Below are 27,493 nucleotides of genomic sequence, written 5' to 3'. Positions count from 1 at the left end.
GGGTTAAGAAGCAGAAAGGAGGGATGAAGAGTCCGTGCAGGGAGGGGGCGATGGTGATGGCGGAGGATGATGAGGTTGAGGACGAGGGAGGCGGGGGGCAGCTCCTCCCATAAGCAAGTTATCGAGCCGCGCTGGAGGTCTGTGATGTTTACAGGGCAAGCCAGTCTTCAGACGGCAGCGAGCGCGCTCACTAGCCCCTCGTCGGAACCGGGACCAGCCGAGGAGGGAGGAGAACCCTCCCGCCACGCCGCCACGCCGCCACCCTATCGCCTTTTACGGCTTAGGACCCTGCCTCCTCTGCAGACACCTCGACCGCCGCCATCATGTGCGACTGTTTCCACCTGGCCTTCCCTAACTGGCATGGCGCGCCCGCCGGCACAGGTGAACGAACAATTGTCCCGTTTCATCGGATGTTTAATTAAACTTGTTGGGGCTGAGGCCGGCACAGTGCTTGAGTGGTTAGCATGTCTGCCTCACAGTTGTGAGTTTCAGGGTTTGAATCTTGCCTGCATGGGTCGTCTGGCTTCCTGCCACGCTCCCCCCAAAATATATGACAACGTTATTACCGACTCTAAATAGCATGTCAATCTCAAGGCCCGCCGCCGTGGGCAAGATCTAGCCTACCGCATCATTTTTTTGTGGTATACTAAAGCAACACTAAGTGTGTTTACTTTATGTCTTGCTCAATGGATTTGTTTGTTTCAGTCTTGACATGGCATTTTTTCTCCCCATTATACAAGCATTTTTTTTTTCACCAAATCCCTTTGAAGATTAATTGAACAACAGTATTTTATTTGATTATCACTATTTTACATGACTAATGATATGAAGCTCAGTAAGTTGTTCAAAATACTGTATATATTATGACAACCAAACAGAGTGGCAATTTGATATGATTTCCAACCATAACTACAATGTGGCCTCAAATGAAAATGAGCTGCAAATTGTCCGCTTCTTTGTCCGTATGCGCCCAGTGATGGACTGGCCACCAGTCCGCCGTTTGCCTTCTGCCATTGGCTGGCGACCAGTCCAAGGTGTACCAAGCCTCTTGCTCTTGCTAAGGTATCGGATCGGGTGTTAAACTCAAGGCCTTGAATCAAGACCCGGCCCACCGTATGCTCTTTCGTGCTCCACTAAAGTAAACGAAGCGTGTCTACTTCATGTTTTCCTTGCTGATCGGATTTTCGTTTTGGCAGAAAATCTGTACATAAATCGACATTTTATTTCACTTGAACTGGTTTTACAAGCATTTATTTTCACCAGACCACTTTTGGAAAAAAATTCGGCAATACCGGTAGTTATACAATACTAAAATATTTGCTTGCCACTATTTTCCATGACTTCTGACTTTCAATCCAATTTGATGTTATAAACAAAACAATTCGGGGCAGCCGCGTATATGTCATAAAAGCAGGTGATTACACAATGACATGGCTATTAAATTCGCAACATAAATGAGTTTGACACCTCTCGGGTGGGCAGTACAGGAAAATGGATGCATGTTTGGCCTGAACGACACGCTGACTCAGCAGCAGCGGCGTGTGCGACGTGTGTGTGAGGTGCTAACGCCGACCTGCAGTGAGCGCTGGGTGTGTCGTCTGCAGAGATGTCATCATCTCTTCTGGCGAGCTCGCTGTCCTGCTACTGCTGCTGCACAGAAGCACTCCCTGTGGCGGTCTCTGGACACTCAAAAGCACGGCTGCACCAGATGAAAATAAAAAAGGGAAAAAAAGAGGACGTGTTTAAAGCCGCTACCTATAAACTTGCAGCAGTTTAGAAAACAGATGCCAAATGGGAAGAAATTGGCATTCTTTGCTGTTCCTCTCACGGCCTGCTGACTTGCCTCCTGACGCATCACACGTTCTCGTTGCCTCAAGGCTGCACGATGCAGTCGAGTCGAGGGGGATTCTTGCAGGCTTTATGCTACAAGCACCTCACACTAGTGTAGTGGTACACGCTGCTGCCTTTCATGCAGACGGCGGTCTTTGACTCCCGGCCACTGCCCCGAAACCCAACCACGGCCGGCCCCAGGCTCGGATAGAAAGAGAGTGGGTTGCATCGGGAAGCAAAACTGTGCCAAACAAATCATGCGAATGACTCGCTTTGGCAACCCTTGACGGGACAAAGCGAAGGTCACAACAGCTTGACAGCGGTACCTTGACTTACAAGCTGTCACTGGGTTGATTTTGGTTTTTTTTTTTGCTCTGTGTTTTGAGCCAAAATCTGCGGTTCAGATATGTTGCACTCGGTCACGGAAATGATTTCCATACCACAGTAGGAAGGTCCGCCTTGGCGAAAAGCATTTACACACTTTGTTTCGGCTTGGATTGGCCCCGCACACTGCCAGTCATTCCTGGATGTGATTCAAATTAGAGGCGGAACGATGTGGTTAGCATATCTGCCTCGCAATTTTCAGGTTTGTGGTTTGAATTTTGTTAGCTTGTTGTGCCCGTGCTTACGTCGGTTTTCTCTGTGTACTCCACATTTCAAAAACATTTATATTAGCTTCAGTGAAGACTCAAAATTGTCCAAAGGTGTAAATGGTGCTCAGTGGTCTATATATGTCCTGTGATTGGCTGACGACCAGTCCAGAGTCTATGGCGCCTCTTGTCCAAAGTCAGTGGCAGCACAGTACGGTGCTGGTTAGTTTTCATACAATTAAAAGTTCATAACGCTCACGTCACTACATTTCAGTATCAAGTTAGCTGAAGCTTGAGTATCATGTTTCTTGACCATCATGTTTGGAATGGTCAAGTCATTCCTGGTTATGATTTGAATTTGATTAGATTCTGAAGATGATGTAAAGAAGGAGTCAACCCCCAAATGTTCTTTACAAGAATATGTTCTATGCAGCCCCACTAGTCTAAACGCAGCATTCTGATTGATATTGTGTTTGTGGTTATATATGGTTGATATGAGTTCCGCCCGTTTTTATCCGGTCACCTGCTTTTTGAAGCTGAGCCATGATTGGTTATTACCTGAGCAACTGTGATGTCATTTTCAGTCGACAGAAGTGACAAAATTTTGCCTCAGATGGCAAAAAACAGGTAGCTTTTTGCTGCTTTGCTCATATTCCACAAAAGGAATGCTGTGTTTAGATTAGTGAAGGCACACAGAACATATTCTTGTAAAGAACATTTTGGGGATGACTTCCACTTTAAGAAGCTGAGATTGGTATGATTAATTATTGTCACGTCAGGCGAGTGTCATGTTTCTTGAGTATCATCTTGGATTGGTCATTCTTGGTACTGATTCGAATTTGATTTGACTTTTAGGATGTGTTGTGATTAATGATGTGGTTTTTGGTGTATCTCATCACATCAGGTGTTTGTTGGATAGTTTAGTTTTGTCTCGTATGAACATCCGTTCTTTCAAAAAGCAGTACAGTAGTTAAGTAGTCAGTTTGTTTTCATCAGATTAAAAGTTCAAATCAAAGCTCAGGTCGATGTGTTTTATTATCAAGCTATTGGACAGTTCGCGTCTCAGGTTCTGTAATATCTCTGGAAGATGAAAAGGTGTCCATTTTGTTTTTAAGACACTCAAGGTCAGAGAGGGTGGGGAAGGATTTGTGTTGGGAAGTGAGCCAGGGGCTCTTATGTTCTGTTCGGCCAGTGTCGGAAAATGGTTGCCGCATATTTGGATGTGACTTAGTCAAAAGCAGACCTCCGTCAAGGCTCGAAAATCCGACTATGGGCCAACACCTTCTGAGAGATGATTATGTCTCCATTTTCTCTTCAAGATTGTGTGATGACATTCATGGAGAAGTTGAAGAAAATGTCCAAAACCTCTTACAAAAAAGTTACAAAGGCGGGGAAAAAAAGATTTGACTTCCTCCTGGATCCATACGGAACATCGACACAGAGTTTTATGGATTAAAAACAGAAAAAGATTCACCTAGAGATCCTGCAAAGCTGGCGAGTCCATGCAGAAGACACAGCATCTATCTGTCTGTGCCTTTCAAGCAGAACCCAGTCAATTGTGTATGCTTTCACACAGTTGGTGCGGAAGCCGGGCAATGCGAAAATGAGATGAGGAATCAAATAGTTGGGAGGAGTGAGTGTCGGGTTTTGAAATCATTAGCCCTGTAATGACATTGAGGAGTACGGAATTACCTTTTGGATACGACTTCCAAGATGAGAAAATTGCTGGGTCAAATTCCTCACCCCCATTATATTGCTTTGCTGGCATTTGTTTGAAAAAAAATTAAAACAACATCTTCAACATGTCATGATATCGATCTCAAAATGAAAAAACTCAAAACAAATTTATATTGTAATGCTTCACATCAACCTTTGGAGACACATGCGGCAATACATATCAAATGAAAGAACTGAAAATACATTTTTCTTTCATAATAAAACAGTTACAAAGCTGATATGTCCAGTTTTTGCACATCTTTACATACATTGGACCATATCTGACGCTTTCGTATCGATACTGTAATATGATTGACAACAATGTGATATGAATGCATTTGGCTATTTTGTCACAGCCTGAATATGAATCAAAAGTTAAAACCAGAAACATTCCCAGCAATAAATATGTATGAATGTTTTGAAAAACTGAATTCAACACTGATTTTATCGCAGTTGTTGCTGTGGTAATGCGGTCAAATTGCAAGCAGAGTTCAGTGGAGGGTTGTTTACATGATCACTTTGTGGGAATAAGTGCAGTTTAAGATATGAAATTTGAACATTATCTTGAGGAATTACCTCCAATTTCTTGTACCAGTTGGAAGAATATACCGTATATTGAGAGCACAAGGTTGAAATCTAATTGTGTTTCTTGGCTGAAATCCTATTTTAATAAGCTCGGCTGCAGTGAAAGGAGCTTTTGTCCCAGCACAAGCAATCAGCTGTGTGCCTTTTGATGACTTTGGTGGAGTTACGCAAGACAATCAGACAGGAAGTGATCTCCTAACCGCTTTAGCTTTTGTTTTTGCAAGACATGATGATTGGCATCAAACGTGAACGTCCGGGTGTCACGGCGTTGCGCTCGTAAAAGGAACAAATAAGATAAGGCAAAGTGCTCAGAGGGAAGCGGTGCCACACCCAAGTCGAGAGCTGCAGTGTCAACCTGCAGCGGATCATCTGCAGCGTCCCCTCCTACTGACAAAATGCTGCTTCAGTATGTCTCACTCGTGAAGCCAAACAGGTGCATTTAGCAAACATTTGTCAATGAAAGGGGACAAATGAGCTAAACGTGACATTTTCATGTCTTGCATACAATTAGCTCGGTGCCTGACTACCCGTCTAATGTCGGACAACCAACCAAGTCAACCTTTTTGGTAGTTTCATATTTCTGAAAATGTGCCTGTAAAGTGAGACATTTATTTTCTTCTTCTTGTTTGACCAATTATGCTATCAGTGTTGCTAATTTAAATAATAATATAACCACGCCCTTATCAAGGTTCTCCACCCAAGACTCGGCAGTAAGGCTGGGTGATGATTCTCCATTTTCAAGTGAAGCCACAGAAGCACTACCATGCCAAAGCTAGAAGGACTTGCAGTATTAGCACAGATTAGCATTCGCCAACAGTGTTAGTGTCTGTTAAGTGCCACATACGTGAATGTTCAGAGAAGTTGTCAATGTGGGGATGTCGCAGGGTATTCGCGTAGCGATGTGTGCGCGACATGTGCCGCATGTACCGATTCGCTAGATGACCAGAATTGAATTGAGCAAGTTATTTGATAGCTTGTTGATGAAGTGCTGCCTCCGCCAGGGAATCTTTCTGGGCTGCCCGAGAAAAAAGTATCCACTGCGCCCCTGGCTTTATGGTACCGAAAGCTGTGCTCACCGTTAGCCCAGCAGTGTATGGGGTGATGCTTGACTCATTTGCAAGGGGCAGGAACGCCCCCTCAAAACATCTTAGCCATCCATTTTCTGTACAGCAAAGGTCTGTGCAGTGAGCGCACAACCAAATATTTGAGAAAGGAGTTGCTCTCATGCGCTCTTCCATTTGCTGAACATGAAATGCATCAACGCAAAGCTCACCGCACACAGCGATTGAAAGGAACAGCACTTCATCAGCGCCGTGCAATTGACACGAGCTACGGTGATTGTAGCCCTGCCACCCCTGGACGCCCTCTCGCCTCTTCCCTCTAATCCACTTCAAGACAACATCCTGGAACATCAGTCTTTGCAGGATGAAGACTTTCAACTCACAACTATTAACATGAGTGTACATTAATGAGAAATAAAATGAACTTTTTGGGTTTTGGCAAAAGGCTACAATGACACAGAAAGTGAAAAATTTCAAGGGGACTGAATACCTTCCGTACCCACTGTATGTCATGACAAAATACTGTTAATGGCTTAAACCAGTGATTCACAAAGTGTGGCACGGGCAACACCAAATGATCACTGTCTAACTACAGTTCAGTTGTATTTGTTCATTTGTATATTATGCTTTTTGAGTTACATACATTTGCATGTAAGCTTTAACAACTGTTTGTTTTTAAAAATTTATTTATGTACAGTTTTTTCTAACTTATATGTGCAATCATTTATTTAAGTTACAATTGTTTTCATTTTACAAATATAACCTCAGTCTTGTTTTTGATGAACACTTACTGTGGGCCTTCTGTACTACTGTGTTTTAATGTTGGGCATGATGGTGGAATTGATCACACTTTTGAATCATAATGTGAGCTAATAAACTAAGACTGACCAAAACCACATAGTTTGACAGTATCATATCATACTATAAATATTTTCAAAATATTGGGAGCTACATTGACTTTTATTTATTAACCACTATGACACATGTTCACACATAAGGTGAGCGCGTGTATTCCCACCCTCTTTGTCTACGCCAGGCTGAGCAAATCATTTGAGTCACTTGTTGTGTTTAAAAGCACCTCAAGTCATTTCCAGGATTTGAACAAACAACATCAGCAGGTAGGTGAACCGCTTGAGCAAATATCTCGGTTATTCAGACTTTTTATGCAATGTCGAGATTATATTGTGAATGTTGGCATTGTTCCGTTTGGCCCGATCAATGTGGACCAGTGTTTTTGTTAATGTTTGTTTCTTCTTATCATCAATTGGAATGTGATTCGATGTTTTTTTTCCCCCAGAGCTAACATAACGCCATCTCTTAACACTAATGCACTTAAAGAGGCAGTCGGAGCTCACATGACAAACGTTAGCACAGTGAGTGAGTGAGGTCTTACTATGTCCGTTTGTAAACAACATGTAGTACAGTACACCAGATTAATACCCTTAACACAAATTCATATCAGCTGAATGCAATTATAACAACCTGGTTTCATTAAAATCAACTCTGGGTATATTTTATGTAAACAAATGAATTAAAGTAGGAAAAATATTGTACTCATTAAGTGTAACTGTATTATTATGATTATTATTAGTGTTTTTAAAACCATTTTAACCATTCATTCATTTATCCTCACTATTTTTCACTAAATTCAAACAATTACCTGACATTCTTTTATGGTTTGGCCTCTCAAACCCCTAAAAAGTCAGATGGCGCAACTGCCCAAGCGAGCAGACTAAGAAATGTAATGGCTTAGACTAATGCAGTGACAACACTGTATTATTAGCGATTAGCTTAACTGAATAGTGTGTACATTTGCCTGTCTAGTGTGCGGGCAGCGTGGGTTCGGTTCCCGCTCGGTGACGGTGTCGGTGTGTGCCAGGCGACTGGCTGGCTTTGGGGTTGCACAGCAAACACTAGATCGTATGACTGTTTTGTGAGAACTCAATCAAAAACGTACATTTGTGCTTTCCATCCTACTACACTGAATTATAAAACAATTAGAGAGCATCTTTTTACATATCGTCGAGGGCGCATACCTACTGTACGTGATATCAAACAGAAGAGGTGCATTTAGTATTTCGAACTGCCTGGAGAAATGTAGCCTCTGTGGACACTCCGATGTTACGTGATCAAAAATGTATAGGTACACTACGAAAAGCTATTTGACGTTGAACATTGATATTACAACCACACTACTCTGAAATGCAGTTACACTACATACTAGAAGCCTAACACTACCACTTTTAACTCCGCTAGTGCCCCAAACACTGCTCAAATGTTCACTCAAATGACCCGTACAAGTAAAATTGTAGGACATGCTATCAGAACCTCCAACACTGACAACAATCAACCAGATGCATATGTAGTCAGATTTTCCCTTTTTGGAAATGCGTCTCATGTCTGGATCAATAAAGAGGATCACTTAACAGAACATGGAGGAGATGGTCCCCGGGGGGAACTTTTGCCAGGAAGAGCTCTACAAAGTCTCAACGCAGCAGACTTTTTAGGCTCAGATGAGACACAACAATGAAGACAATACAAATGTTGAAGTAGTGTGTTGTGTTTCTGTCTGTAGGAGCTGGACGCAGGCTGAGAGCGCCAGACCTCGGCTCAGAGGACCACTCGGTGAGTCCAAACATACCTTTGAGCGGAATAGATGAATAGGAGCCACTGGTTGGATCTTGGGTTTTTAAAGAGGCAGAGCTCAAAGAATGATCCAGAGAGGGACACGTGCTCCAGAATGAACTCTTGAATGAACTCTCCAGAGTGAATTCTTGAATGTCAGAAGCTGGTGATGTTAAGGCCCCAAATCATTCTTGGAACTAACAAAATCAAACACTTCCCCTTAATCAGGCCATGGATGGGGAATTTCTATGTAATACCTTATAAGTCCCCAAGAACTCAATCAATCAACATCTCAACTGCAGTTGACTCTACCTCTCTAGTTACATCTTCTCTATTCTCTCTTTTGTTACTTCCCACCACTGAAGAAATATCACAGCTGTTGCTGGTTCAGCAAAGTGTCTTTATCACACCTTTTGCTGTATTCTGGCAACACGAAACTGAGAGGAAAAAAAAAAACAGTTATAGAATTAAAGCACGGTCTACCTACTGCGTCGTTTACAGGCATGTGACGAGCCGTCTCATTTCACCGAAGGCGAGAGACCACGCCCTCAGGGATCGTCCCCCGTCGAAGAACATCCAGAGACGGAGAAATATAGCGACAGCGACAAGGAGGTAACGCGCAGCACAGCACACATGACTGGAAAGTGTCCAACAAACGCTCACATAAATTATTGACTGGAGCAATTTTCTCTCCAGCTCAGGAACTCATTTGAGTCAACTGTATTTCTTCTTGTGTACTCGACACCACAAAGACCACGCTATAATTAGGGGCCAAACATGTGCTGCTTTCTTATTTCTTTCTTTTATAATTCTTAGGCCCAATTAATCACCTTTTTGAAGGTTTTACCTAAAATTTTGAAAATTAAGGCCCAAAGCATCACAGTGCAATGAAATTTGGTAGGCATGTCTATCATGAGTAGAGACACAGTCCTCCATCTGGCGCAACCACCTAAATTTGCATATCGTCGCTGTCATGTGAAAAAGACTCATCTCCATTTTTTTTTTCTTATTTTTACATGAATCATGTTTACGCATTACAGACATCGCATTAAAGCGAAAATTAAAAAAGTGTTTTTCACAGGACAGCGATGATATATAATTCAACCAAGAGAAAAAATGGTGATGAATGTGTTCGCTGACAGCTTAGTTGATTTTGATGCAGGAGGATGACCCACACCACAAGAGAGGCAGGGGAAAGAAGGGTAAAAAGTCTGGCTTTGGCTGTGGGTTTGACCGCCGCTCGACTCCAAAGATGAGCAAACTGAAGGTGAATAATCTCCAATCAATTTCTCCAGATTGCTAGAGCGCACCGGTTGATCCTAAACAGCTATCTACCCTATGGTGGTCTTTCGACAGGAAGCATATAGCCCAGAGTCGGGGATGATAGTGAAAACAGCCAAAGATGGTGGTGCCGAAGGTCTTGTCTATGGTGGAGGAGGCAAAGAGGGCATCTTCATCAAAGAAGTGGTACCAGAGTCACCTGCCTCTAAAAGTCTACAGCTGAAAGAAGGTATGCTTCCAGTTTCATAAAACAAATAACTACACATTTTCCAAGAGGATGACAACTATAGTAAGGGATGTAAAAATTCACTCAAGCCCCGATTTGATTCGATTTCGATTTTCAGTTCCCGATTTGCGATTCGATTCAATTTCGCTACCATGCTTGTCTCTGTGCGCTAGTGTGGTGCTGCAGCCATTCGCAAATGCAATATGCGATGATGTTTGGTGCAAGCGTGTCAAGTAGGGCTGCTACAAACTATTATTTTGCTCGTCGATTAATCACCAACAATAGTGCTGAATTGCACTAACATTATGAAACTACCTATAACTACAAAAAATACTTTTTGGGGAACCGATCCTTTTTAATATAGAGTGAAATCAAATGAATAAAATTAGGGAAAAGCGCTGTGCTAAATAAAAATAAACTAAACACTTTTATTGGTTTTTATTTAACCTTAATCCAAAACGTTTTGTTTTGCTTCTCTAATATGCATAATTTAATCTACGCATTCAAAATGTGGTATGCACCTGGAATGGGGAAAAAAACAAGCAATCTTTAGCAATCTAAATTAGTACATTCTCACGAGTCAATGTTATGTCTTTTATTGTTAGGCGTTGCCATTCAGGGTTTGTGGAAAATAGGTCATGTTGTGTTTCCGATTCCTAAACGCAACACTCGGTGGGTAGTCACAGCGACTCTGAGGCAGCACTTCCTATTGCTGCTCGATGTTTGCTGACTAATGCCTCCATATTCCATAGCAGATGCTACCATATGTTAGTGTACCACAACAGGACATACACAGTAGCCTGCATGTGCTAACTAAAGATAGCTTTCAGAACAACTGTCCCAATGTGAGAAATGAAATCGGGCATCCATTGCTAACGCTAGCGCTAACTCGGAGCCATGACGCCATTACACACAATGCTTCTGTTTACATCACAGATTACCACTACTGCGCATGTGCGGTGCAGAGAAGCCGGCCGCGGGATACGAGGCTTTTTCGAGAGAAAAACATAACGGCAAATAATTAGATGTATAAATAAACGACACGTCCACTATTAAAATTAACTGTCGACGATTTTGAGCGTTGAAGTTGTCATGTTAGCAATCTAATCTTGGCAGTTCTAGTGTCAAGTAATTTACCCAATGTGCGTATGCCGTTCGTTTAGAGCTGGTTGACATGGCGTTGCGAATTTATTAATTTTTTTACATCGATGCATATTTCAAGCATTTATATTGATATAAAATCGATTTTCCATTAATGGTTACATCCCTAACTATAGTTCTAAGCCCAGGAGTATATTTGCTGAATTATTATCTTTGCAATATGGTTCTAAAATGTTGTACTCCTTCTTTAAATGCAGGCGATCAGCTTCTGAGTGCCACCGTGTATTTTGACAATGTGTCATATCAGGATGCCATTCAGATTCTGGAGCATGCTCAAGCTTACAAAGTGAAGCTCTGCCTAAAACGCAAACCTGACATCACAGAGACAGAGCCCCTTGCTGAGTCTGACATTATCCCTGTAACTATTTTAAATTACATCTTCAGACTATTTATGGTGTCTTCTTTTTCTGGAGCAAAACTAACATTCCTGTTCCCAACCAGGAGGACGAAACCTTCACTCCAGAGATGCGAGAACATGGAAAATCCAAGAGACGAGGTGATGCACGCATTTCTTGGCCCAAGTTTCCCTCTTTAGGGAGAGGAAAGAAGTCCCGTTTTGCAAGGTCTCACAGCTCCTCGGAGGCTGATGAGCAGAGGAAGTTGGAGCTGAGTCCTACAACGAGTGACACAGAGTCCCCAATAAAGACTCAAGACGCCCTCAAAGGCAAGAAACGGCATAAGATGAAGCTTCCATCTCTGACAAAGAGAGGCCGCATTAGCTCATCTGAGGATCAGGACACTGATGCACCGACAACATGCACACAAGAAGCTGCAGAATTGCTCTCACCCGAAGCCCTTCAAAGCCCCATGGAAAGAATGCCCGAAGTGCACAGGATAGAAGAGATGACTCTGGTAGATGGTTCTGACTCAAGAGTGACAAGACCTCTAGCTATTCAACACAAGGTGGAGCTTATTGCTATAGACAGTGCTTTGAAAACAACTGATCTAACGGTGGCTCTGGCGGGCCAAGAAAGCCCCACCGGACCAATGTCTCCCGACGGTAGGAAAAAGAAGAAAGAAAGGTCTGAATTAAAAATGAAAATGATTGGGAAGGATAAATCAAACAAGAAAGAGGCAAAATCACCCAAAAGGCTAAAAACACTGGGTGGAAGTTTAGAAATAGCAGATCAAGGCATTGCCAAAGGGGATCAGCCAGAGCATACGACTCAAACTGAACAAACATCCCCACTAAAAGGCAAAGGCAAAACAAAAAAAAGAACCCTACTCCCCAAGCGTGAAGACATTGAAATTCCTGGTATGGAGGACATGTCGGGAAGGACAAAAGTCAAAGGACCCCACGATGAACTACCAGAAACAGTGCAACTGTCAATCGATGTGGACAGCGTGAAAGAGGCTGTTTCAAAATTGCCTGGATATAAATTACCCAAGGTGGATATGTGTGGAATGCCTATTCGTGAAGAAATCACGGTGATAGATGCCAATGCTCAAAGAATATCAGTAAAAACACCCACTAAAGTCGCTGAGAGCAAAAAGAAACAGGAGGCACCCATCAGCAAGGCAGAGGACACTTCCACTCCAGAATTATGCAAGACTTCATTCAGGCTATCCAAGATCGAACCAGGTGACTTAACTTCAGAAGAAGTTTTAACTGTGACCCGGATGGACCAAACAACTACAGAGACAATACAAGAGTGTGAACTTGCGCTCAACTTAAAAGAATCTGACAAGAAATCAAAGACGACAAAGCTAGTTTTGCCAAGCATCGGGTTTTCAAAGGCAGACTTTAGAATCCCTGACGTTGGAATGTATTTATCAAAGCCATATATTTCTGGGCCAAAGGATGACGAGGTGAAAGGGGAAAGAACTATATTCCTACAAGAAAAAATACGTGAAGGAAGCATCACGTCCGATGCCAAAATGCTGGAAGCTGAAACATCAGCTCTGAGAAGTACTGCTGAACTTGAGTACATTGATTCAGCTGAATCCCCTGTCGAGAGGGAACTTGATGGAAAAGGAAGCCCATTTCAAAGACTGAAATTTGAAGTATCATTGCCAAGGTTACGAGGTCCAGAAATTGATTTAAGCTTATCAAAGACTGACGGAAAAGTCAAGTCACCCGATGCTCAATTAGGCACATACAAGAATATTCCGGAAGAGAAGTTGGCAGTTGATATTGCAGGATCGCCTATAGACCAGGAAACAAAAGGACGGAAGTTTAAAATGCCACAATTTGATTTAACTATCCCGGAAATCACTGGACCACAACTAAATGTAAACTTTTTCAAAAAAGAGGTGGATGAGAAAAAGCCAGAGCCTGAAGTTGATGTCCAAAAGCCAGACGGTCACACTCGTGAGGCCAAAGCCGAAGTGAAACTTCCAAAAACAACATCGGATGTTATGGACATTAAACCACCAGAGTGTGAGGCAGAAATTGATGAACAGGGAATGAAGTTGAAAATGCCAAAGTTGGGAGTAAAACTGTCAAAAGTAAAAGGGCCTGACATTGAGTTCAGCTTAACTAAGAAAGATATTGATGTCAATCTCCAGGACACTGATCGAAAAATTCCACAGACTCCTAAAATGGATGAAAATATTGGACAAACTGATGATTTACAGACAGGGATTGACATTAAAAAAACTGATTTACAAATGCAAGGTTTGAAATTTGATGTTGAGCACAGAGAGAAATTCAAAAACCTAAAGGCAAGTGCTGACATCAAATGTCCAGATGTTCCCAAAGTTGATCTTGGAAAAGTGAATATTGGAATTGCAGAGGCAAAAATGGAAGAACATGAGATAGATACTGAACCTTTGTATGCTGAAATTGAACATAAACGAGGCAAGTTCAAAATGCCCAAATTTGGCATCTCCATGCCAAAAGTGAAAGGACCAGAAATTGATTTAAGTATAGTGAAGAAGGACATGACTCTACCAGAGGCCAAAACTGAAATCAAAATGTCTAGAGAGGAACAAAAAGAGCTTTCTGTTGAAGGTGATATTAAAACACCGAAGATTAATATTGCGGCAAAGGACACAACATCACCAACGAAATTTTGGAGGCCAACATTCAAACTACCAAAATTCGGTGTTGTTTCTCCAAGTCTCTCTGTAGAAGTACCTGAAGGAGACAAAGATGTCAAAATTGATGGATTTGATGAGAAAATTCCTGAGGAAGCTTTAGCAATTAGCATTGAACCACCGAGCATTGACACAGACCGTCCATCAATAGAAATGACAATGATTCAAGCTGAACATGAGGGCAAAGGAAGCAAGTTTAAGTTACCCAATCTTGGTTTCTCTGTGCCAGAGGTCAAGGGACCAAGTATTGATTTTAGCATTTCAAAAACATCTTCAGAACAAAAAACACCTAAATACAGAGGTGAAGTTCACCTTCCTGAAGTTGAACTGAAAGAAACCTCTGAAACAGTGCAAATAAAATCCCCTGAAATTGACATTGAAACAAATGATCTTGAAGGATCACCATCAAAATTTAAAGTACCAAGTGTAAAATTTCCCAAATTCTCATTAACCAAGCAAAGTAGCAAAGAGTCTGAAGTAGAAATTGGTCCCCCAGTTGTTAACGTTTCTATTCCAGAAGTGCAGTTGGAGGTGACTCAACCTAAAGTTGAGTTTCAAACACCAGAAGTTGATGTCAAAATAGATGACCAGGCGAAGTTTAAAATGCCAAAGTTTGGCACTACCATGCCTAAATTAAAAGGCCCTAACATCGATATAAGCTTACCGAAGAGAGCAGGAGAGATCAGACTCCCAGGAGCTGAAGTTCAACTCACAGATATTGAGACGAAACTACCAACAGTGGAAGTGGAAGGCCCAAAGATAGAAGCTCAAACAAGTGGTGTTGAGGGATCTCCCTCAAAATTCAAATTACCAGCAGTGAAATTTCCCAAATTCTCATTAACCAAGCAAAGTAGCAAAGAGTCTGAAGTTGAGATTGGGTTCCCGGATATCGATGTTTCTATTCCAGAAGGCAAAGTGGAAGTTACATTACCCAAAGCGGAATTTCAACCAACAGAGGTTGATGTTAAAACAGACAAGCATGAGAGCAAGTTTAAAATGCCAAAGTTTGGCATATCCATGCCAAAAATGACAGGGCCTGACACTGATATAAGCTTATTGAAGAAAGATGGAGGGATCGGACTCCAAGAAGCTGAAGTTCAATTCACAGATGTTGAAATGAAACTACCATCAGCTAAAGTGGAAATTGAAGCACCAAAATGTGAAGCGCAAACAAGTAGTACCGAAGGATCTCCAATAAAATTCAAACTACCAACAGTGAAATTTCCCAAATTCTCATTGACCAAGCAAAGTAGCAAAGAATCTGAAGTTCATATTGGTCTCCCAGATGTTGATGTTTCAATACCAGAAGGGAAAATGGAAATCACTTCACCTAAAGTAGAGTTTCAACCACCAGAGGTTGATGTAAATATTGATGGCGAGGAAAGCAAGTTTAAAATGCCAACATTTGGCATCTCCATGCCAAAACTAAAAGGACCTGACATTGATATCAGCCTATCAAAGAAAGATGTAGGGATCAAACTCCCAGAAGCTGAAGTTGAACTCCCGGATGTTGATGTAAAACTACCATCAGTTCAAGTGGATATTGATGCTTCTAAAATTGAAGCTCAACCAGGTAGTGTTGAAGGATCACCATCAAAATTCAAACTGCCAACATTCAAATTACCCAAATTAGGAGTGGCTTTACCAAAGGTCAGTGTTGAAGTGACTGATATGGACACAGACATCAAGGTAGACGGAGCAGGTGTAAAATCACCAGAATTAAAGCTTGAGGCTGAAATTCCGGAGCCTGCTACAGATGTTGACATCAAAATGAAGAAGTCTAGATTCTCATTTCCCAAATTCTCATTAACCAAACAAAGTAGCAAAGAATCTGAAGTCGATATTGGCCTCGCAGATGTTGATGTTTCAATACCAGAAGGGAAAATGGAAATCACTTCACCTAAAGTAGAGTTTGAACCACCAGAAGTTGATGTAAATATTGATGGTCAGGAGAGCAAGTTTAAAATGCCAAAGTTTGGCATCTCCATGCCAAAAATGACAGGACCTGACATTGATATAAACCTCTCAAAGAAAGATGGAGGGACTAAACTCCCAGAAGCTGAAGTTGAACTCCCGGATGTTGATGTAAAACTACCATCAGTTCAAGTGGATATTGATGCTCCTAAAATTGAAGCTCAACCAGGTAGTGTTGAAGGATCACCATCAAAATTCAAACTGCCAACATTCAAATTACCCAAATTAGGAGTGGCTTTACCACAGGTCAGTGTTGAAGTGACTGATATGGACACAGACATCAAGGTAGACGGAGCAGGTGTAAAATCACCAGAATTAAAGCTTGAGGCTGAAAGTCCGGAGCCTGCTACAGATGTTGACATCAAAATGAAGAAGTCTAGATTCTCATTTCCCAAATTCTCCTTAACCAAGCAAAGTAGCAAAGAATCTGAAGTTGATATTGGTCTCGCAGATGTTGATGTTTCAATACCAGAAGGAAAAATGGAAATCACTTCACCTAAAGTAGAGTTTCAACCACCAGAAGTTGATGTAAATATTGATGGTCAGGAGAGCAAGTTTAAAATGCCAAAGTTTGGCATCTCCATGCCAAAAATGAAAGGGCCTGACATTGATATAGGCCTCTCAAAGAAAGATGGAGGGACTAAACTCCCAGAAGCTGAAGTTGAACTCCCGGATGTTGATGTAAAACTACCATCAGTTCAAGTGGATATTGACGCTCCTAAAATTGAAGCTCAACCAGGTAGTGTTGAAGGATCACCATCAAAATTCAAACTGCCAACATTCAAATTACCCAAATTAGGAGTGGCTTTACCACAGGTCAGTGTTGAAGTGACTCACATGGACACAGACATCAACGTAGATGGAACAGGTGTAAAATCACCAGAATTAAAGGTTGAGGCAGAAATTCCTGAGCCTGCCACAGATGTTGGCATCAAAGTGAAGAAGTCTAAATTTTCATTTCCCAAATTCTCATTAACCAAGCAAAGTAGCAAAGAATCTGAAGTTGATATTGGTCTCGCAGATGTTGATGTTTCAATACCAGAAGGGAAAATGGAAATCCCTTCACCTAAAGTAGAGTTTCAACCACCAGAAGTTGATGTAAATATTGATGGTCAGGGGAGCAAGTTTAAAATGCCCAAGTTTGGCATCTCCATGCCAAAAATGAAAGGACCCGACATTGATATAAGCTTATCGAAGAAGGATGGAGCGGTCAAACTCCCAGAAGCTGAAGTTGAACTCCCGGATGTTGATATTAAATTACCATCAGCTAAAGTGGAAATAGAAGGCCCAATGATTGACGCTCAACCAGGTAGTGTTGAAGGATCTCCATCAAAATTCAAACTACCAACGATAAAATTTCCCAAATTCTCACTTTCAAAGCAAAGTAGCAAAGAATCTGAAGTTGATATTGGTCTCGCAGATGTTGATGTTTCAATACCAGAAGGGAAAATGGAAATCACTTCACCTAAAGTAGAGTTTCAACCACCAGAGGTTGATGTAAATATTGATGGCGAGGAAAGCAAGTTTAAAATGCCAAAATTTGGCATCTCCATGCCAAAACTAAAAGGACCTGACATTGATATCAGCCTATCAAAGAGAGATGGAGGGATCAAACTCCCAGAAGCTGAAGTTGAACTCCCGGATGTTGATGTAAAACTACCATCAGTTCAAGTGGATATTGATGCTCCTAAAATTGAAGCTCAACCAGGTAGTGTTGAAGGATCGCCATCAAAATTCAAACTGCCAACATTCAAATTACCCAAATTAGGAGTGGCTTTACCCCAGGTCAGTGTTGAAGTGACTGATATGGACACAGACATCAAGGTAGACGGAGCAGGTGTAAAATCACCAGAATTAAAGCTTGAGGCTGAAATTCCTGAGCCTGCCACAGATGTTGACATCAAAGTGAAGAAGTCTAGATTCTCATTTCCCAAGTTCTCATTGACCAAGCAAAGTAGCAAAGAGTCTGAAGTTGATATTGGTCTTAAAGATGTTGATGTTTCAATACCAGAAGGGAAAATGGAAATCACTTCACCTAAAGTAGAGTTTGAACCACCAGAAGTTGATGTAAATATAGATGGTCAGGAGAGCAAGTTTAAAATGCCCAAGTTTGGCATCTCCATGCCAAAAATGAAAGGACCCGACATTGATATGAGCTTATCAAAGAAGGATGGTGAGGTCAAACTCCCAGAAGCTGAAGTTGAACTCCCGGATGTTGATATTAAATTACCATCAGCTAAAGTGGAAATAGAAGGCCCAATGATTGACGCTCAACCAGGTAGTGTTGAGGGATCTCCATCAAAATTCAAACTACCAACGATAAAATTTCCCAAATTCTCACTTTCAAAGCAAAGTAGCAAAGAATCTGAAGTTGATATTGGTCTCGCAGATGTTGATGTTTCAATACCAGAAGGGAAAATGGAAATCACTTCACCTAAAGTAGAGTTTCAACCACCAGAGGTTGATGTAAATATTGATGGCGAGGAAAGCAAGTTTAAAATGCCAAAATTTGGCATCTCCATGCCAAAACTAAAAGGACCTGACATTGATATCAGCCTATCAAAGAGAGATGGAGGGATCAAACTCCCAGAAGCTGAAGTTGAACTCCCGGATGTTGATGTAAAACTACCATCAGTTCAAGTGGATATTGATGCTCCTAAAATTGAAGCTCAACCAGGTAGTGTTGAAGGATCGCCATCAAAATTCAAACTGCCAACATTCAAATTACCCAAATTAGGAGTGGCTTTACCCCAGGTCAGTGTTGAAGTGACTGATATGGACACAGACATCAAGGTAGACGGAGCAGGTGTAAAATCACCAGAATTAAAGCTTGAGGCTGAAATTCCTGAGCCTGCCACAGATGTTGACATCAAAGTGAAGAAGTCTAGATTCTCATTTCCCAAGTTCTCATTGACCAAGCAAAGTAGCAAAGAGTCTGAAGTTGATATTGGTCTTAAAGATGTTGATGTTTCAATACCAGAAGGGAAAATGGAAATCACTTCACCTAAAGTAGAGTTTGAACCACCAGAAGTTGATGTAAATATAGATGGTCAGGAGAGCAAGTTTAAAATGCCCAAGTTTGGCATCTCCATGCCAAAAATGAAAGGACCCGACATTGATATGAGCTTATCAAAGAAGGATGGTGAGGTCAAACTCCCAGAAGCTGAAGTTGAACTCCCGGATGTTGATATTAAATTACCATCAGCTAAAGTGGAAATAGAAGGCCCAATGATTGACGCTCAACCAGGTAGTGTTGAGGGATCTCCATCAAAATTCAAACTACCAACGATAAAATTTCCCAAATTCTCACTTTCAAAGCAAAGTAGCAAGGAGTCTGAAGATGAGATTGGTCACCCAGATGTTGCTGTTTGTATTCCAGAAGGGAAAATGGAAATCACTTCACCGAAAGTAGAGTTTCAACCACCAGAAGTTGATGTAAATATTGATGGTCAGGAGAGCAAGTTTAAAATGCCCAAGTTTGGCATCTCCATGCCAAAAATGAAAGGACCTGACATTGATATAAGCTTATCAAAGAAAGATGGAGAGCTCAAACTACCAGAAGCTGAAGTTGAACTCCCGGATGTTGATGTTAAATTACCATCAGCTAAAGTGGAAATAGAAGGCCCAATGATTGAAGCTGAACCAGGTAGTGTTGAAGGATCTCCATCAAAATTCAAACTACCAACAATAAAATTTCCCAAATTCTCGCTTTCAAAGCAAAGCAGCAAAAAGTCTGAATGTGAGATTGGTCACCCAGATGTTGACGTTTCTATTCCAGAAGGGAATATGGAAATCACTTCAACTCAAGGCGAGTTTCAAACACCAGGGCTTGATATAAATATAGATGGCGAGGAAAGCAAGTTTAAAATGCCAAAGTTTGGCATATCCATGCCAAAAGTAAAAGGACCTGACATTGATATCAGCCTATCAAAGAGAGATGGAGGGATCAACCTCCCAGAAGCTGAAGTTGAACTCCCGGATGTTGATGTAAAACTACCATCAGTTCAAGTGGATATTGACGCCCCTAAAATTGAAGCTCAACCAGGTAGTGTTGAAGGATCGCCATCAAAATTCAAACTGCCAACATTCAAATTACCCAAATTGGGAGTGGCTTTACCACAGGTCAGTGTTGAAGTGAATGATATGGACACAGACATCAAGGTAGACGGAGCAGGTGTAAAATCGCAAGAATTAAAGTTTGAGGCTGAAATTCCGGAGTCTGCCACAGATCTTGACATCAAAGTGAAGAAGTCTAGATTCTCATTTCCCAAATTCTCATTAACCAAGCAAAGTAGCAAAGAATCTGAAGTTGATATTGGTCTCCAAGATGTTGATGTTTCTATTCCAGAAGGGAATATGGAAATTACTTCACCTAAAGTAGAGTTTCAACCACCAGAAGTTGATGTAAATATTGATGTTCAGGAGAGCAAGTTTAAAATGCCAACGTTTGGCATCTCTATGCCAAAAATGAAAGGACCTGACATTGACATAAGCCTATCAAAGAAAGATGGAGGGATGAATCTCCCAGAAGCTGAAGTTGAACTCCCGGATGTTGACGTAAAACTACCATCAGTTCAAGTGGATATTGACGCTCCTAAAATTGAAGCTCAACCAGGTAGTGTTGAAGGATCGCCATCAAAATTCAAACTGCCAACATTCAAACTACCCAAATTAGGAGTGGCTTTACCACAGGTCAGTGTTGAAGTGACTCACATGGACACAGACATCAACGTAGATGGAGCATGTGTAAAATCACCAGAATTGAAGGTTGAGGCTGAAATTCCTGAGCCTGCCACAGATGTTGACATCAAAGTGAAGAAGTCTAGATTCTCATTTCCCAAATTCTCATTAACCAAGCAAAGTAGCAAAGAATCTGAAGTTGATATTGGTCTCTCAGATGTTGATGTTTCAATACCAGAAGGAAAAATGGAAATCACTTCACCTAAAGTAGAGTTTCAACCACCAGAAGTTGATGTAAATATTGATGGTCAGGGGAGCAAGTTTAAAATGCCCAAGTTTGGCCTTTCCATGCCAAAAATGAAAGGACCCGACATTGATATAAGCTTATCAAAGAAGGATGGTGAGGTCAAACTCCCAGAAGCTGAAGTTGAACTCCCGGATATTGATGTTAAATTACCATCAGCTAAAGTGGAAATAGAAGGTCCAATGATTGAAGCTGAACCAGGTAGCGTTGAAGGATCTCCATCAAAATTTAAACTGCCAACGATAAAATTTCCCAAATTCTCACTTTCAAAGCAAAGTAGCAAAGAGTCTGAAGGTGAGATTGGTCACCCAGATGTTGACGTTTCTATTCCAGAAGGAAAACTGGAAATCACTTCAACTCAAGGCGAGTTTCAAACACCAGGAGTTGATATAAATATAGATGGCGAGGAAAGCAAGTTTAAAATGCCAAGGTTTGGCATCTCCATGCCAAAAGTAAAAGGACCTGACATTGATATCAGCCTATCAAAGAGAGATGGCGAGATCAACCTCCCAGAAACTGAAGTTGAACTCCCGGATGTTGACGTAAAACTACCATCAGTTCAAGTGGATATTGACACTCCTAAAATTGAAGCTCAACCAGGTAGTGTTGAAGGATCGCCATCAAAATTCAAACTGCCAACATTCAAATTACCCAAATTAGGAGTGGCTTTACCACAGGTTAGTGTTGAAGTGACTGATATGGACACAGACATCAAGGTAGACGGAGCAGGTGTAAAATCACCAGAATTAAAGCTTGAGGCTGAAATTCCTGAGTCTGCCACAGATGTTGACATCAAAGTGAAGAAGTCTAGATTCTCATTTCCCAAATTCTCATTAACCAAGCAAAGTAGCAAAGAATCTGAAGTTGATATTTCAATACCAGAAGGGAAAATGGAAATCACTTCACCGAAAGTAGAGTTTGAACCACCAGAAGTTGATGTAAATATTGATGGTCAGGAGAGCAAGTTTAAAATGCCCAAGTTTGGCATCTCCATGCCAAAAATGAAAGGACCCGACATTGATATAAGCTTATCAAAGAAGGATGGTGAGGTCAAACTCCCAGAAGCTGAAGTTGAACTCCCGGATGTTGATGTTAAATTACCATCAGCTAAAGTGGAAATAGAAGGCCCAATGATTGACGCTCAACCAGGTAGTGTTGAGGGATCTCCATCAAAATTCAAACTACCAACGATAAAATTTCCCAAATTCTCACTTTCAAAGCAAAGTAGCAAAGAATCTGAAGTTGATATTGGTCTCCAAGATGTTGATGTTTCTATTCCAGAAGGGAATATGGAAATTACTTCACCTAAAGTAGAGTTTCAACCACCAGAAGTTGATGTAAATATTGATGTTCAGGAGAGCAAGTTTAAAATGCCAAGGTTTGGCATCTCCATGCCAAAAGTAAAAGGACCTGACATTGATATCAGCCTATCAAAGAGAGATGGCGAGATCAACCTCCCAGAAACTGAAGTTGAACTCCCGGATGTTGACGTAAAACTACCATCAGTTCAAGTGGATATTGACGCTCCTAAAATTGAAGCTCAACCACGTAGTGTTGAAGGATCGCCATCAAAATTCAAACTGCCAACATTCAAATTACCCAAATTAGGAGTGGCTTTACCACAGGTCGGTGTTGAAGTGACTCACATGGACACAGACATCGACGTAGATGGATCAGGTGTAAAATCACCAGAATTAAAGATTGAGGCTGAAATTCCTGAGCCTGCCACAGATGTTGACATCAAAGTGAAGAAGTCTAGATTCTCATTTCCCAAATTCTCATTAACCAAGCAAAGTAGCAAAGAATCTGAAGTTGATATTGGTCCCCCAGATGTTGAAGCTTCTATTCCAGAAGGGAATATGGAAATTACTTCACCTGAAGTAGAGTTTCAACCACCAGAAGTTGATGTAAATATTGATGGTCAGGAGAGCAAGTTTAAAATGCCCAAGTTTGGCATCTCCATGCCAAAAATGAAAGGACCCGACATTGATATAAGTTTATCAAAGAAGGATGGAGAGGTCAAACTCCCAGAAGCTGAAGTTGAACTCCCCGATGTTGATGTTAAATTACCATCAGCTAAAGTGGAAATAGAAGGCCCAATGATTGAAGCTAAACCAGGTAGTGTTGAAGGATCGCCATCAAAATACAAACTGCCATCATTCAAATTACCCAAATTAGGAGTGGCCTTACCACAGGTCAGTGTGGAAGTACTTGATATGGACAAGGAGATCAAGGTGGACGGAGGAGATGTAAAATCACCAGAATTAGAAGTCGAAGCCAAACAACCTGATGCTGTGACAGGTGCTGATGTCAAAATGAAAAGGTCTAGATTCTCATTTCCCAAATTCTCACTGTCCAAGCAAAGTAGCAAAGAATCTGAAGTCGATATTGCTTTCCCCGATGTTGATGTTTCTGTTCCAGAAGGAACATTAGAAATCACTTCACCTAAGATAGAGTTTCAACCACCAGACGTTGATGTAAATATAGAAAGCCAAGACAGCAAGCTTAAAATGCCAAAGTTTGGCATCACCGTGCCAAAAGTAAAAGGACCTGAGATTGATATAAACCTATCAAAGAAAGATGTAGAGATCAAACTCCCAGAAGCGGAAGTTGAACTCCCAGATGTTGACGTAAAACTACCATCAGTTCAAGTGGATATTGACGCTCCTAAAATTGAAGCTCAACCAGGTAGTGTTGAAGGATCGCCATCAAAATTCAAACTGCCAACATTCAAATTACCCAAATTAGGAGTGGCTTTACCACAGGTCAATGTTGAAGTGACTGATATGGACACAGACATCAAGGTAGGCGGAGCAGGTGTAAAATCACCAGAATTAAAGCTTGAGGCTGAAATTCCTGAGCCTGCCGCAGATGTTGACATCAAAGTGAAGAAGTCTAGATTCTCATTTCCCAAATTCTCATTAACCAAGCAAAGTAGCAAAGAATCTGAAGTTGATATTGGTCCCCCAGATGTTGAAGCTTCTATTCCAGAAGGGAATATGGAAATTACTTCACCTGAAGTAGAGTTTCAACCACCAGAAGTTGATGTAAATATTGATGGTCAGGAGAGCAAGTTTAAAATGCCCAAGTTTGGCATCTCCATGCCAAAAATGAAAGGACCCGACATTGATATAAGTTTATCAAAGAAGGATGGAGAGGTCAAACTCCCAGAAGCTGAAGTTGAACTCCCCGATGTTGATGTTAAATTACCATCAGCTAAAGTGGAAATAGAAGGCCCAATGATTGAAGCTAAACCAGGTAGTGTTGAAGGATCGCCATCAAAATACAAACTGCCATCATTCAAATTACCCAAATTAGGAGTGGCCTTACCACAGGTCAGTGTGGAAGTACTTGATATGGACAAGGAGATCAAGGTGGACGGAGGAGATGTAAAATCACCAGAATTAGAAGTCGAAGCCAAACAACCTGATGCTGCGACAGGTGCTGATGTCAAAATGAAAAGGTCTAGATTCTCATTTCCCAAATTCTCACTGTCCAAGCAAAGTAGCAAAGAATCTGAAGTCGATATTGCTTTCCCCGATGTTGATGTTTCTGTTCCAGAAGGAACATTAGAAATCACTTCACCTAAGATAGAGTTTCAACCACCAGATGTTGATGTAATTATAGAAAGCCAAGACAGCAAGCTTAAAATGCCAAAGTTTGGCACCACCGTGCCAAAAATGAAAGGGCCAGACATTGATATAAACTTATCAAAGAAAGATGGTGATATCACACTCCCAGAAGATAAAGTTCAACTCACTGATGTTGATGCAAAATTAGAAATCAAACCTCCTAAAATTGAAGCTCAAACAAGTACTGCTGTGGGATCTCCTTCAAAATTCAAACTACCAACTTTCTCATTCCCCAAATTCTCAATAACCAAGGATATTAAAGAATCTGAAGTTGATATTGGTCTCGCAGATGTTGATGTTTCAATACCAGAAGGAAAAATGGAAATCACTTCACCTAAAGTAGAGTTTCAACCACCAGAAGTTGATGTAAATATTGATGGTCAGGAGAACAAGGTTAAAATTCCAAAGTCTGGAATCTCCATGTCAAAAGTGAAAGAGCCTGACATTGATATAAGCTTATCAAAGAAAGATGGAGCTACCAAACTCCCAGATGTTGACCTTAAACTCCCAGATTCTGAAAAAAACCTACCATATGCCAAAGATGAAATAGAAGGTGCTAAGATTGAATCTCCAAAAGGTAGTGTTGAAGGTTCTCCATCAAAATTCAAATTACCATCATTCAAATTACCGAAATTTGGAGGTTCTCCATCAAAGGTCCGTGTTGAAGTGCCTGATGTGGACAAAGACACTGAAATTGATGGCATAAAGCTGGAGATACCTGACAGTGAAACAATGATGGTGGTTTCAGCACCCAACGTTGACATTGAAGGCCAGTCTGTGGAAGTGACAACTAAAGAAGGTGAACTTGAGGGATCAGGAATCAAACAGAAACCACTATCAGATGCCGACGCTGAGATCAAGCTGCCGGATGTTGAAGTTGAGCAATTGGAAAGTACCATTAAAGGCCCGGAAGCACCAAAAGTTGAAGTCGACGTCAAGTTGAACAAAGGGACAGGAAATGACGACGTGAGTCCGGTCTCTCCGAGCAAATTCAAACTGCCATCCTTCAAAATGCCAAGACTGGCATTTTCACGACAAAAACCAGAAGGACAAAGTGTGTCACCGGACACAGAATATAACGTTAGTCAACCTGAGATGAAAGCTGAACTGAATGGAGATGGTAAATCACCACAAGCCACTCCCACATCATTTGGAGTTGTCATTGAAAATATTGACATTAAATTTGATGTGGCAAAAACAGAAAAAGGGGAAGAACACCCAGAAACCTCAAGGGAAGAAATAGAAAAGAAGGACAAACAGACCAAGCAACAAGCTACCAAAAGTCCAGAGCGGACGGGATGGTTTAGGTTTCCAACGTTTGGGCTCTCCTCACCTTCAGAACCTGCCAAAACGTCCCCCAAAAATGATGAGGATAAAAAGAGCCCATCAGTAGAACGTGAAGAAGACATGAGCCCAACTTGTTCTGTACAATCATCAGACATCTTCGCTGACATCAGCTCAACAGTGACAAGCGAGTATGTCAGTTTGCCCTCATCTTCTCCGACCAAGGTAACGGTCAAATATTCCGATCAGAACTTACCTCCAGATCTCGGAGAGATAAACGTCCTAACTTCCACTGCCAGGTCCGAGCTGATCACGATCGAGCCAAACTTACCCGAGAAGATCACTATCCTGTCATCAGAGGTCTTGTCTTCCTCTGAGGAAACTCTAAGACTGGCATCAGAGAAAATACACGTCTTTACATCCAACGTACAAGCAGGCCCTGAATCAAATCACGCCAAATTTCTGTCCACGGTCCAGTCGACAGGTGAGGCTAGTCAGATGTCATCATCGTGGACAGTGGAGAGTTCTCAGAGCAGCAAGAGGACGGTGTCACAGAAACAAATCATCCGAGAAACGTCACGCGAAAGCACAGAAACCTTCGTAATTACCAAACAGATCACCAAAACGTTTGAACCCACCGAGTTCTTCACCAACGACGAGACGGCTTCATCCGTCCAGCGTCTCAGAGAATCCGTTCACTCTGAGAAAATGAGATTTTTTGATGGTGCTGAGAAGTGAGGTGCTAGCTAAATCAACTTCATTGGTCAAAAATTAGAACATTTGTCAGTGTTTAGTCGAGGGCAGGTATGAATTAAACCTCTGAATGCATGTTGCTGATTGAAAAAGAGATGGACAAACATCCTTGGCAGAGGGAAAAAAAATGCGATGAAATTGTTAATAAGCTATGTATCTAGGTGTCTAATGACAGGGCTTCCGTAAATATGCTTACATGTGGTACAAAACATGTCTACTCGCAGCGTTTGTGCTCTAACATCACAAGGGTGTTAACAATCAGTCTATAGCAACATGAATGTTAATGATAGTTGTCATAAAAAACTGTTTGTGTGTGTGTGTGTGTGTGTGTGTGTGTGCAGGTGTGTGTGAATGTAACCGCTGAGGTATTCTTGTTGATGCAGTAAAGGAAACACTAGCAAAGAAATGTAACAGTAACAATGCCAAAATGTACTACTGTAACTATATTTTTTATTCATATTCTTGCTTAAACCTCATTTGCTACAGTACATACATACATACATACATACATATATATATATATATATATATATATATATATATATATATATATATATATATATATATATATATATACATATATATACATATATATACATATATATACATATATACATACACATATATATATACATATATATATATATATACATATATACATATATATATATATATATATACATATATATATACATATATATATATACATATATATATATATGTGTATCAGCAGCACATTCCCAGTGTGAATA

General features: G+C 41.1%; 1 protein-coding gene and 1 long non-coding RNA gene across 4 annotated transcripts in view; one reads left to right on the top strand and one right to left on the bottom strand.

The window, feature by feature from the left end:
• Positions 1-27,493, bottom strand: part of LOC147137053 (uncharacterized) — a 43,595-nt gene that overhangs the window by 14,556 nt on the left and 1,546 nt on the right. For all 3 annotated transcript variants that reach the window (XR_015089428.1, XR_015089429.1, XR_015089430.1), the window contains exon 3: positions 1,574-1,699. This is a non-coding gene — a long non-coding RNA (uncharacterized LOC147137053). The remainder of the gene's footprint in view (positions 1-1,573; positions 1,700-27,493) is intronic.
• LOC147137054 (uncharacterized) lies at positions 151-27,282 on the top strand. Its single transcript, XM_086050614.1, has 7 exons — positions 151-381; positions 8,358-8,407; positions 8,909-9,019; positions 9,570-9,674; positions 9,764-9,917; positions 11,273-11,433; positions 11,517-27,282. The coding sequence occupies exons 1-7, from the start codon at positions 324-326 to the stop codon at positions 26,724-26,726; spliced, it is 15,849 nt and encodes a 5,282-aa protein (XP_085906740.1). The 5' UTR covers positions 151-323; the 3' UTR covers positions 26,727-27,282.

Source organism: Filicampus tigris, chromosome 13 (genome assembly GCF_054856515.1).
Source record: "Filicampus tigris isolate MCC_2025a chromosome 13, RoL_Ftig_1.0, whole genome shotgun sequence".
In the NCBI taxonomy this organism is placed as follows: domain Eukaryota; kingdom Metazoa; phylum Chordata; class Actinopteri; order Syngnathiformes; family Syngnathidae; genus Filicampus; species Filicampus tigris.
Note: the sequence above shows the minus strand (reverse complement) of the source record. Positions and strands in the feature narration are given on the sequence as shown.